This window comes from Rhinolophus hipposideros (assembly GCF_964194185.1).
Source record: "Rhinolophus hipposideros genome assembly, chromosome: 18".
Lineage (NCBI taxonomy): Eukaryota > Metazoa > Chordata > Mammalia > Chiroptera > Rhinolophidae > Rhinolophus > Rhinolophus hipposideros.
In genome coordinates, this window is record NC_138064.1 from 46,318,465 (window position 1) to 46,331,027 (window position 12,563).

The window sequence follows — 12,563 nt, forward strand, 5'->3', positions numbered from 1 at the left end:
TTTCAGGACAGAATGTAAAAATACTAGGAAATAACTGAAAAACATCCTTGTCATAATAGAACTTGGAATTGGTGATTAGGGACATATGGATTATCAGCCTTGTACATCTTGTAGATTTTTAAAAATTCTCTAGAAAGGCTACATCTATTTCCATTTCCTGTTGTAAGATCTTTAATACTGTTACTAGAGTCACAACGAGTAAAACAATGAAAGGTTTGAATGTAGGTAAAGAAGCCCTCCCTGATTTAGGATGCGCGTTTACGTTACTGAGATCATTGTGTTGTGCCCAGAGTAGGTGTATTTTGGAGGACTGTTGTATTCCTATCCCTTTGCCTCTTGCCTCTTGGAGTGAAGTCTCTGCTCTGCACCAAATCAACACAAGGTTGAAGTTCAATAACTCAGTCACAAAGAAAAAAACCCAGCTTTTATTTAAAGCATACAGTGGCTTAGAACGGCCCGTGTGCACGTGAGTCATCCAACGATCTTGTGAAAATGCAGATTCTGATTCACTTCCTTGCTTCACCTCTTTTCTCTCACCTTGTGTTTGCATTTCTCCTGTAAAGTGTCGGCACTGTAATCTTTGCCCAAGCTACACTTTCTGGAAGGGCTGGGCTTAAAGTATTTTCCTTTTTCTAAAATCTCCTGTCTTCAGTTCCTGGTTTTCTGTGGTCTGCTACCAGAACTGTGGCCCATGGCTTGGTTCTAAATTACGGAATCAGTACTCACCCCCATCTTAGACTTCTCTCTGGAGCTGGGCCTTCAGCTCTGGGGTGTCTCCACAGCTAGGCCCTCCAAGCCCATCCCCACCTGGCCCTCTCTGTGGTCAAAGTCAGGTAGCAACGCACAGGTGGAAAAGCCTGGCCCAGTAGCAGAACTTTGCTACAGTGTCATTGATGGACCAGCAGCAAATCACTTAGGAGCTGGGGAACATGTAGACCACCATGGTTCAGCTGGCTGCTGAACCGGCATCTACAGTGTAACAAGATCCTCGGGTGATTTGTATGTTCATTAAAATTTGAGAATCCTGCACTTGAAGTGGTTTTAGCAGAAATAACTGAAAATCCAATTCAAACTGGCTTACAAATAAATTTATTGGCGCTTGTAACTCAAAAGTCTGCTGATAGAATGAATTTCAAGTGTGATCTAATCCAGAAGGTCTTAAATTATCAAGGCTCTGGAGCTAACTCTTGGCTAATCTGGGCTTTTTCACCCCCAAGTCTACTCCCTTAACATTATTTCACTTTGTGTTAATAAGAACAATACAAAAATATAGAACAATGTGTCCTAATAAGTGTTCAAAACCTATTATGATCATAGCACTCTTTGGTGGAAGTTAACAAAATTTTGAAATGATAGCCCCTTAAACTGGAGACCCTTGGCTGCAAGTAAAACAAAACTCTGACTCAGTCTTGTTTAAACAAAAGGGAAGTTTGTTATCTCTAATATCAGAATGGCCAGAGGTAGGACTGGCGCCAAGAATGACATGCTAGGCTCTCTTTCCTTGCACTTCTCTGGGCTCTGTTGCCTCCATCTTCAGACTGATAGCAAGACTGGTGGAATTCCAGAAATCATCATATCCATGCCCTGAAATATATAAAGGCTGAATGAAAGGACCTTCTTTTCCCATGTCTCCTTTCTTAGAATAAGAGAAATCTTTCTCAGAAATACCATGGCAGAGGTTCCTTACAACCCCTTATTGTCAGAATTGGGTTTTATGCCATGTCGGAGACCTCTAGTTGCTTCTGAATATCCATTCTCCCCACTTACTATATTAGGTTGGTGCAAAAGAAATTGCAGTTTAAAAGGTTAAAAATAATTGCAAAAAACCGCAATTATTAATAGTTATATTATCCTGATTTTTATCTGGGCAAATGGCTAGCCAACTAAAAAACTGTATATTCTTGCTTCCCTTGCATCTATATTTGGCCATATGACTATGGTCTGGTCAATGTAAAGTAAAAATGTGTTTATCAATAGAACTTCTGGGAAGTATCTTTAAAAGGGAGGCAGCATCATCTTTTATGTCTCTTCTTCCATTCTGATTTCTGGAATGCAAACAAGATGGTAGAAGCTTTCACGTTCATCTTGGACCATGAGGAGAAGGGCATATTCAAAGCGCTGCTGAAATTCAAGAAGCCTGGGTCTCTGATGACTTCAGGGACCTTCCCTGATAAGCACTGGACTGCCTACCTCCAGATATGTGAGAAAATAAAACCTGTGTTTAATTCACTGGTAATTTGGGTTTTCATTAACTTCTGGTGAACCTAATCCTGACTGATGCCATGCCCACTCCAAATCAATCCCTGGCAGGAGGAAATGTTATCACCTGACTGGGGGCAGATGGATTTGGGAGTAATAATGATTGCTGCATGAGGTATTTATTTCCCTAAAAATATATTAAATATTTCTGCTGAAAATAGGTTACTATAGGGAAGCAGCATTCTCAATATCTACAAAAGAAGCCACCTCATTGTAAATACTTTAGCATCTTACTTAACAAAACTTAAATTAGAATTTCTTGGGAACTACTACATATGTGTTGGTGAATAGTGGAGTTCTACTTGAAATCACCCACTACCTCAGTTGGAGAAACATGTCTCTAGAGCAAAATCAAGAATTTCTTTTATTTAGAGTAGCTTTTAAACCTTAGCAAGCCTAAGATTCACCTGAGGCTCTGGCTAGAATGCACATTTCTGGCCTTGCCTGGGTCTAAACTGGAGCCCAGAAATCTGCATCCTCAGATGACTGCAATGCAGGTAGTTTTCAGACCCTAACTTTGAGAAACACATGACAAAGTCTTCTTTCACCTATTACTGTATTTACTCCTTTTTCAGTAACCGTTGAGCACCTTCCAGGTACTCTGTTAGCCCCTAGTAGGAGGCAAAGGGGCAGAGAGGTGTGCCAAGACTCAAGATTCAATTTTTATATCTCAAGGCAGTATATGATTGTCAAATGAGGTGTAATAGCAATACATCTCTAGTTCAGGACTGGAAAGGTCGCTGTGGGCTGTAGTTGTGAGAAGGCTTTGTGGATCCAGGTTGGAAGGCCTTGGTGATTGTTTTCAGAGGAAGGAGGGTGGGATCAGAGGCGTTTTGGAAGTCAGGTTAGCCTGGAGCCGAAGTTCTACAAGAGAGGCTGGCAAGGGCGGGTAAAGTGTAGGCCCTTCTTTCTGGGCAGCCACCTGTTACTCAAGATTTTCTGCATGGATTTATTAGGACAGCTTTGTTTTAGGGCGGGTAATAACCTGGCTTTGATGTTCACAAAGGCACAGCAACCACTAAACTTACTGATGCTGCAGGTGGGAACGAAAAGAAAGCTGAGTGAGATTAAGAAAACACTGGACATTGTTGTAGGGATGGGGATGAGGAAGTGCCCAAGAAGGCAGGTGCCCCTGGAAGAACGAGAGCATTTTTTAAAATACCAATCGCAGAGGGAATCCTAAACAATTCAGCTTCACTGAATCCAATGTTGGGAAGCCTAATTTAAAGACAGAGGACCAGTCTGTGTTTAAGCTGATTGACACTTTCCAGTGTTTCCAGTAGCTTAAAATAGAACCATCTTCTTTACATGCTCTACTCTGCTACTTACTACCTAAATACTACTGATAAAACGCTACCACCCTTGAAACTGGTCGAATAGGCCGCAAAATGCCTTCCACTTATGCCCCTGCGATGACCTTGAACCTTCTCAGATAACCCAGCTAGTGATAACTCTAGCCAAGTGGGTTCCAAACTTTGCTGCACAGCGGAATCCCCTGGTGATTTAAAAGAAAGAAAGAAAAAAAGAAAAAAGGAAAGAAAAATGCCTAGCTCACATCTAAAGTGCAGCACAGTTTGGAAACCTTTGGTCTAGCCACAGCTCCTCCAGAGCCCTTGAAAACGCAAATCTTCCCGCCCTTTCTGTCCCCGCCTGGAGGGTACACACTGAGGGTTCGGGGCCCGCATGGGCCCTGTCCCCGCATGGGCCCTGTCCCCGCGCCTCGGTCCCCTTCCAGCCCAGCGTGCCGGGCTGACGGCTCCGGAGCTCGGAGCAGGCTGGGAGGCGGTGCTTGGCCTTCTCCAGCCGGGAAGGCGCAGAACCGAAAGCGGCCGGCGCGGGGAGGCGGGGAGAGGAAGGAGGGGGCGGGCGCAGGGCGCAGGGGCGAGGTGGCGGCGCCGGCCGGGGATGCCCGCGGCGCGGTGCCCCAGAGCCGCCCGGTGGCCGCGTCCCCGCCATGGCCCTCCGTCTGGTCGCCGACTTCGATCTCCGGAAGGATGTGCTCCCGTGGCTGCGGGCGCAGCGGGAGGCGTCAGCGGGCTCTGGGGCCGGCGGTGGCGGCGCAGGTGCTGGCGGCGCGTCCAGGGTGGCGGGACACGGGTGGGGGCCGGCGAGGCCGGGCGTCCGAGTCATTCGTACCTGGGGGCCTCCAGGCTGGGCTGAGGTGGTGGGCAGCGACTGGGCCGGGTGGGCGGCAGCCTGTGTGCCCCGCCAACCTGGGAAGGTCAGGGACCAAGACGTGAGCTTCCCTCTTTGGAGTCCGGCCGTGCCGCCCTCAGCCCAGGCCCGCGGGTGGAAGCAGGAGGGGCCGCCCCGGGGCCAGGTCGCGGCTGCGCTGCTGCTGGTGGCGAGCCCTCCGGCCTCGGGCTGACGTGGTGCCCGCAGTGACTCACCTGTAGCAGAAAGGCGGGGCCCAGTGGTACCCTCAGCATCCTCTCGTCAGGGCAGGGCGTGCGGGCGCGGCTGGCGGGGCGTGGGAGAGGGTCGTGCTCTCCGCTCCACTCACATCTCACCTGTCCGGGAAGGTGCATTACTCTGGTAGGGGCTATGTCAAGACTAGGGGCTCCTGGATGTTCTCGTGTTATGAGAAAGAAAAGAGGAATCACGGCCACCAAGTAAATGATATAAATACTTAACAGTTGCACAGTTTGTCCCCACATCGGTGAGACGTGTTTCTGCATCGGTGTGAACAGTGTCGGTGATGTAGGGGACATGGCGCTTCAGATGTGAAGTGCAAGAGGACAGCGGTCCCTGGGCAGGGGCTGAGCGGCGAACTGACAACCCGCTGTTTTCCGACGAAGCACCATCCCTCCACCCACAGCGCCCCACCTGCGTCCGCCCGCGAGGGCGGCGTCACAGTGATGCCCAGGTTTCCTGCCAGCTGCCTCTGGGGACGTTGGTTTTCATCGGCCACAAAAAATCCTTTGTGTTGAATTTTGATGAGGGAGTGAAAAGTGACTTTTGAACCTTCCCAGCATTGATCAATGAAAGCTTTAAAGAAGGGGAACTCTGATTTCCCAGGTGCTTTTTATTTTCTTTTGAAGAAGTTTGCTGTAAGTAATGATGCATCTTCAGTGCTTACATTCAGCTTCAAAGCAGTCACACCCCTGAATCCCACCTGTGCACAGAAGCTCTCACACTCCAGTGTGCTCACCTCTCTTCCCCCCCCCCCCTCTGGTTTTTCTTTAATTAAACACTGTAGACTGCTGCCTGGCATTTTTTGGGGAAGGGCTATCAAATTACCGTTTACAACTCCTATCCCCTTTAAAGTTTTCTGTCCCTACCTTATATCTCCACTATCCTGTGGCTTTAGCAGAATGTTTGCAGGGTTCCTTGTCTTGGTATGTTGATTGTTAGTTCCAAATAAGGAATCATGTTTCTGTAGCTCAAGGCTTGCTTTCGAATTTGACTAATGACTCGTGTCATTATTAGCAAAACTTACCATTTGGGGGGAAATTTTACAAAGTCTCCTGAATGTCTAAAGAATTTTTGAAGGTTTAACTTTTTAAAATACAATAGGCGGTTCCAAGTCTGCTTCCCACCACAAACTGGTCCTTTTCTCTAAACCTCCACCTTACAGCTAAATGGCAGGTGTCTGCAGGTGAGAAGTTAGTTGGAGTGTGAAATGCCACAGCCTTATGTTTCAGTAATGCGTGTTGTGATTGAAATGCTGTGTATGAGCTGGTTAGATTTTGGCTTCCTTGTGTCTTTCACTAATCTCTGATGACATACAAACTTGGGTGTTCACATTCCACTAAACAATAGATACCCTTGGGTTCTCAGAAAGTAAACTTACTAGACATAGCAGCTTTTTTTCTTATATTGGTAGACTTTTGCTTTTGCAGAGCATCTTGGCAAGATAATAGCCCTGTTATACTAAAAGAAGTTGTTACTACTGATAATCATCAGTGGCTGGTAGCTCAGAAAAAAAAAAATTCTTCCCTTGCTATAATTTGTAGGACTGGCAGGGGAATCTGGGATTCTATTTTATTTCTAGCACAGCTATTACTCCACACATTTGTGCAAGTTATTTTCCTTTCAAAGTCTCAGCTTTTCAAATGTAAATTGTGAATAATTATACCATTGTAATGTCTCTTCTCTGCACACTTGCTATCTAAATTTGAAGCCTTAATATTTTTACATCAACAAATACAGTTGAAGATTTCCTAGTGGTGGAAAAATAGCCGGGAGCTGGGTTATGTCAGCCATGGAAATTCAGTGCCTATAGGATATTTAGTCTTTTAGTCAAACAGGGGTAAGGAATAAGGAAACCAGATTTGGTTACTGCATCTCCTGGTTCTAGGTTGAACTTTGGGAAAATGGTTTCTCCTGAAATAAATGGAGAAAATATTGTTCTTTTAAAAATTAAAACAAGTATGCAAAAGAATATTTTAACACGTGTAAGCTATAAATAATAACAATAATTACACAAAACCATGTACCCACCTTAAAAACAGAAGAGTATCAAGACTTTTGAAGGCTCTTGTGTCCCCTTTCTGATCCTATTTCTCTATCCCTCATCTCCCAGGGGTAACAATCATTTAAACTTTTATATTTTAACATTCCTGTGATATTATAGTTTTAACCCATATATATTTTCCCTAAGCAAAATATAATTTCATTTTGCTTGTTTGTGAATTTTAAGTAAATGAAAGCATACTATATATATTCTTTTTGCTTTTCTTTCCTCAATATTATGAAACTTATCCATGTTGACTACTGTAGTTTTAGGTCATTAATTTTTCACTGCTGTGTGGTATTTCACTGTGTGAATCTATTAGGTTGGTGCAAAAGTAATTGCGGTTTTTGCAATTATTTTTAACCTTTTAAACCACACTTACTTTTGCACCAACCTAATACAACAATATAGTGGACGTGGAGATGCACTGTTTGGATTCTCCTTTCAAGGAAGAGCTTGTCCCAGGTGCTCCGAGTGTGGTCAGCAGATGGTTTTGGGCTGTCAGGCCCTTCAAGGATTGCCTTGGCACAGGGCTGTCTGCCTTGCCCAACTGACCCTTTGGATGTGGCCCATACCTAGATGGGGTGCACCATTTTGATTCAGGCAATTGGCATTCAGGCAATTCAGGCATTTTGACCAGGTGATTTGATTCGTACCAAATTGCCTGGCCATTTTGATTCAACACGGGACACCTCTGACAATCCATTTCAGTTCTAGAACTTCTCCAATGGAGGACCCTGAGGTCTCTTGAGGCTACTGGGCCTATATTGCAGCTTGACTTCTCCCCTACCTGGTCCTGCTCCTTTCTCCTTCCTCTTGCAGGCGTTGATCCCACCTTACTAAGCACTCCATAATGAACATCCTGGATACTAAACTGTCTCAGGCTGCTTCCCTGAGAACCCACCTTTACTTACCCTTTCCCTGGTTGGTGGCATTTGGGAGGTTTCTGGGATATGTATTATAATCAGTGCTTTTTATCAACTCTCTGTGCGTGTGTGTGTGTGTGTGTATGTGTGTTGCCTTGTGGACACATGTGTAAATTTCCTTAGGATGGCTGTCTAACAGTGGAGCTGCTGAGTCATGGGCTATGCATGTCTTTATTTTTCTTGGGTAGTGCCAAATTGTTTTCCAAAGTAGTTATACTTATTAATATCCCATTTATAGGATAGGCATGTTTTTGGTATTCTGTATCCTCTCAAGCTCTTGATATTTCCAGAGTTTTAATTTTTTTATCAAGCTGGTGGGTCTAGATGTTGTTTCATTGGTCTGAGGTGAGTATCTCTATATATTTATTGACCATTTGAGTTTCTCCTTCCATGAAATGTCTGTTCATCCTTTTGTCTACTTTCATATTGCATTTTTTTCCATATTGATTTTTAAGGGTTCTTTATGTATTCATGATTCTAGTCCTTTATTCATCATATGTGTTGCAAACATTTTTCTCTCAATCTGTTACTTTGTGTGTGATGGGTCCTTTGATAAACAGGAGTTCTTAATTTTAATGGAGTCCAATTTATGAGTCTTTCCCATTATGGTTTGTGCTTTTTGGGATCTTTTAAAGAAGTTCTTCCCTATTTAGAAGTCACGAAGACATTTTTATATTAACTTCTAAAAGCTTTATAGCTTTGCTGTTCACATTGTGTTCTTTAATACATACAGAATTTATTTTTGTGTGTGATATTATGTAGGAATCCAGTTTTATTATTTTTCATATTAGTAACTAATTCTTCTAATATCATTAACCAAATGATATGTCTTGCCTCTTTACATTGACAGCAAAGCCACTTCTGTCACACATCAAGTTTCCATATACATATGGGGCTCCTTTTCTTGTTTCTTAATTTTGTTCCTTTGTCCACTTAAGACAAAGACATCTTAATAACTATTTTTATGATATTTCTTGTTAACTGGTAGGATAAGTGTTCTCCCCTCTGTCTTTAGCAGCATCTCGGCTATTCTGTGCCCTTTGCTCTTTCATGTATATATTTTTGGAATCAACCTGTCAGATTCCACCAAAGAGTCTGTTGGAATTTTTTAGCTGCATTGAATCTATAGATCAGCTTGGGGAGAACAAGCGTCTTTACAATATTAAATCTTCCCAACTATGAATAAAGTATAACTTGCTATATATTTAGGTCCTCTTTATGACTCTTACTATGTCTTAGAATTTTCTCCATGAAAGTTCTGCACACTTTTGCTAGATTTATTCCTGGGTTGTTGTTAATTTATTGTTGCTTTCATAAACAGCACACTTAAAAACATCACGTGTTCTAAGTATTACTGGTGAATAGCAATACAATAATTTTTATGTATTAATTTTTGTATCCAATACTTAATCCCCTGTTGGGATGTATCACATCTTCAAGAAACTAAGAAAAAGTCTATGGTATGTAAATTTTTTAAGGTTTAAATGTCACGTATATTTAAGACCAGAAAGAATGTATGTTTTCTTGTCCGTACCTTCTTGCCTGCTTTCGTCATTCTTGGGTGTATGATATACCAGATTGATTCATTTTTCAAGTGATAATCATTCATCTTTACCAGAGAAGTGATATATTCTACGAGGTAACTGACTTGAGTAATGATTTTGTTGTTGTAGTTGCCTCCTATATACGCCAGATTTATTTGGGGGCCATGGGATTGGCTTAGTCACTTCATTTTCATTCTTTCACTGTTCTCTCAGCATGTCTTTTCTTTTCCCTTTTCTTTCCTCTACCTTCCTAGTCTCCTTTTCTCATTTTCATCCCTTTTTATTGCTTCTTAACTAATCCCCCATTCTTGTTTTTTTTTCCATTTTATTCAAAATATGAATTCTAAATCGCATAATAGTGTTTACTTCATAAATTTAGGAATTATAATATTTGGTCATGTTGAGCCTAAGGATTTATGTGAATTATAGAACAGAAATGTCATGGGTATAATTATATTTTGGCACCTCTTGATCTGTGTATTAGAAACTAGTTCAAATTTTAGTATAAGGCTGTGAGATTCCCCCGCCCCCGCACCCCACCCTGTGTAGTCATTGGAAAAACAAGTAATATTTTTTTAATTTGATTTTTGTCTCATAGTTTTTTGGGGAAAAATTTGGCAAACATATTTCTGTAAAGTGAAATCAAAGCAAAGAATAGATTGAAATGGACAAGAATATCTGGTAAACCAACTTAAGTTTTACGTGAGCTATGACTTGCCAGCACCTTTAATATCTAAGTACTCTCCTTTTCTTTAGTAGGTTTACTTATGCAAGTATCATATCTATCAAAATGCTACATTTTTTTCTTCATGAGCACTGAGTACACTGAACTGTAAAATTAAACTTCATTTCCTCATTTGAAATTGCTAAACTTCCTCCTCTGGACTTTCCAGTGATGAATGGCTGGGAGAAGAGTCAGCATGAATAAGCAAAGATGTTATTGAATAGTTCTTTTAAAAGGGTGTGTCTAAAATGAGCAATTAATCTGGGGAGAAAGGGCTGATGGGTTAATGTTGCATGGTAAGACGCTGGTCTCTGGATTTCCAACAATGCCAAATCTGTCTAATTCAAATGGCCTTGAGATGAGAACCATGTATATAACTGCAGGATTATTTAAGGCTACAGTTATTACTATATAACAGACACATGAAGGCATTAATTTTATTATTTCAGTTGTCTACCATGATTACATTATATAACCTGGTCCCAGTTATGCTATCTAATGAATATTGTTTAATATATATTACGAATATGTAGTTTAGTGGTTCTTGACTCTGGCTACACATTAGAATCACCCAGGGAACACACACACACACACACACACACACACACCCAGAGAACAGACCCCTCACCAGCCCAATCAAATCAGTATTTTGGGCTAAGGTTTAGGTACCCATGTTCTTTTAAAAACTCTCCTGATGATTCTGATGGACAGCCAGAGTTGAGAACTACTGTTAGGTTGGTGAAAAAGTAATTGCGGGTTTTGCAATTACTTTTGCACCAACCTAATATTCAATGGAATAAGCATGTATCATTTATTGTAATCTGTACTTGTTGAATTTTTGTCTCAATTTTTTAGTGATTTGAAAATAGTTGTGCTTTTGCAAGGGAATTGAATCTTCCTACCAAGATTTCTTGTAAAGGAGTTTGTTATCTTTGCTGAAACCTTTGAAGTGTACTTTTGAGAAGTTTTCCCCCAGCATCCTTATAATCTTGAAAGAAAAAAACACTTTTCAAAATATTGACACATTGCATTCCAGAAGTCTTGAGTCATGTACAGGATGAAAAGAAACTCACTGATATTCTTTTTAGATGTCTGCAAAATCTGCCTTAAGAGGATTTTTCAGTAATTATTCGTTTTCCCATTGTAAATGTGGTACAGGAAATTTAGTTCATTCTGTTTACACTTTTCTAGGATTGAGATGAGTCTGTGTCACTTATTTGACATATGATATTTGCCAAGTGTCTTAACCTCATTCAAACTCAATTGTTTTATCATTACTCTGGGCCCATAATACCTTACAGAGTGTGGATGAGCTAGAAATGAGAACTCTGAAAATTGTGAAGTACTGTTTAGTAGCAGGCTAATTGAATCATATTATTCTTAGAGACTATGTGATTATTCTCATTTAAAAAAAATCAGTGGGAACTATGTCTGACAGCCCAATATACATTGAAAAGTATATATATCACATATAAAAAAATACTTGCCCTCTCCCATTGCCTCACCCCCAGAAGATCTAGGCAGCTTCTTCCTGTGAGGAGTGGGGAAGAGAGATCCAGGATGATTCCTAAGTTCTCAGTGAAACCTGCTCTTTGTCTCTTTGAGTGTTCCCCACCCCCAGCTCTAGTGCAGGAGTCCAGGTCACCAATTATCCTCATTTGGTATCTTGTTTCTTCCATTTTAATCAGGAATACAAACTTAAATTTGCTCTGAGTTATATATTGCATATGTTTGTCTGAATATTGGAGTTTGTCATAATCAACATAATATTTTAACATCTGAAAATACTCTTCATGTGGGGAGGCCCGATGACTCAGGTGGTTGGAGCACTGTGCTCCTAATGCCGAGGTCGCTGGTTCGATTCCCACATGGGCCAATGAGCTGTGTCCTCTACAGCTAAGATTGTGAACAATGGCTCGACCTGGAGCTAGGCTGCCTTGGGCTGCCGTGGGCTGGCTTGGGCCAGCGTGGGTCCCCGTGGGCCCGCTGCCAGCAGGTGAGAGCTGCTGTGAGCGGTTGACCAACTGCCTCAGCCAGGTGGAGTGCAAGGCTCATAATACCAGCATGGACCAGGGAGCTGTGTCCTACACAACTAGACGGAGAACACAGCTTGAACCGGAGTTGGGGGGAGGGGAAAAATAAAAATACTCTTCATGTATGGAAAATGAGTGAAGTTAAAGCAATTTAATTTTGAGGAAATTGGGGAACTAGACATTTCTCCCCAATTAATAGTGATAATTACCAATCTTGTATTACCAATGTTTAAATCCTTTAACTGTGGAATTGAGAGGAATAGCCTGAAATTTTAGTAGAAACATGACAGTCAGTTAACTTATAAGTTAAGTGTTTTGTGTAAAGAATCTTTATGTCCTTCATCAAAATATGGTGTTCATACAGAATACACATATCATAAGTGAAATACATCCACGTAACTATCACTCAGAGCAGGAAAAAGAACATTAATAGAACCCCCAAGTTCCACCTTATGCTCCTTTCCAGCTATCATTTATCCAGCACCGTAGATGCATTTTACCTGTTTTTGAAACTTGTGTGTAAATTAAATCATATAGTTTGTGAATTTTTGGGAGGGGGAGGATCTGGGCTTCTTTTGCTCAATTATTTATGTTGTATGTGATAGCAAATGAAATTATTCT

At 41.7% G+C, this 12,563-nt stretch overlaps 1 protein-coding gene across 3 annotated transcripts in view; it reads left to right on the plus strand.

Moving 5' to 3' along the window:
- The first annotated feature begins 4,114 nt into the window (after window positions 1-4,114).
- The window catches only part of GSAP (gamma-secretase activating protein), a 94,474-nt gene continuing 86,025 nt past the window's right edge, over window positions 4,115-12,563 (plus strand). For 2 of the 3 annotated variants that reach the window (XM_081079191.1, XM_081079190.1), the window contains exon 1: window positions 4,127-4,322. In XM_081079191.1, coding sequence (XP_080935317.1) covers window positions 4,214-4,322 — 109 coding nt within the window. In that variant the 5' untranslated portion in view covers window positions 4,127-4,213. Of the gene's footprint in view, window positions 4,323-12,563 lie in introns of all 3 variants that reach the window. The other variant, XM_081079189.1, reaches the window with a different exon arrangement.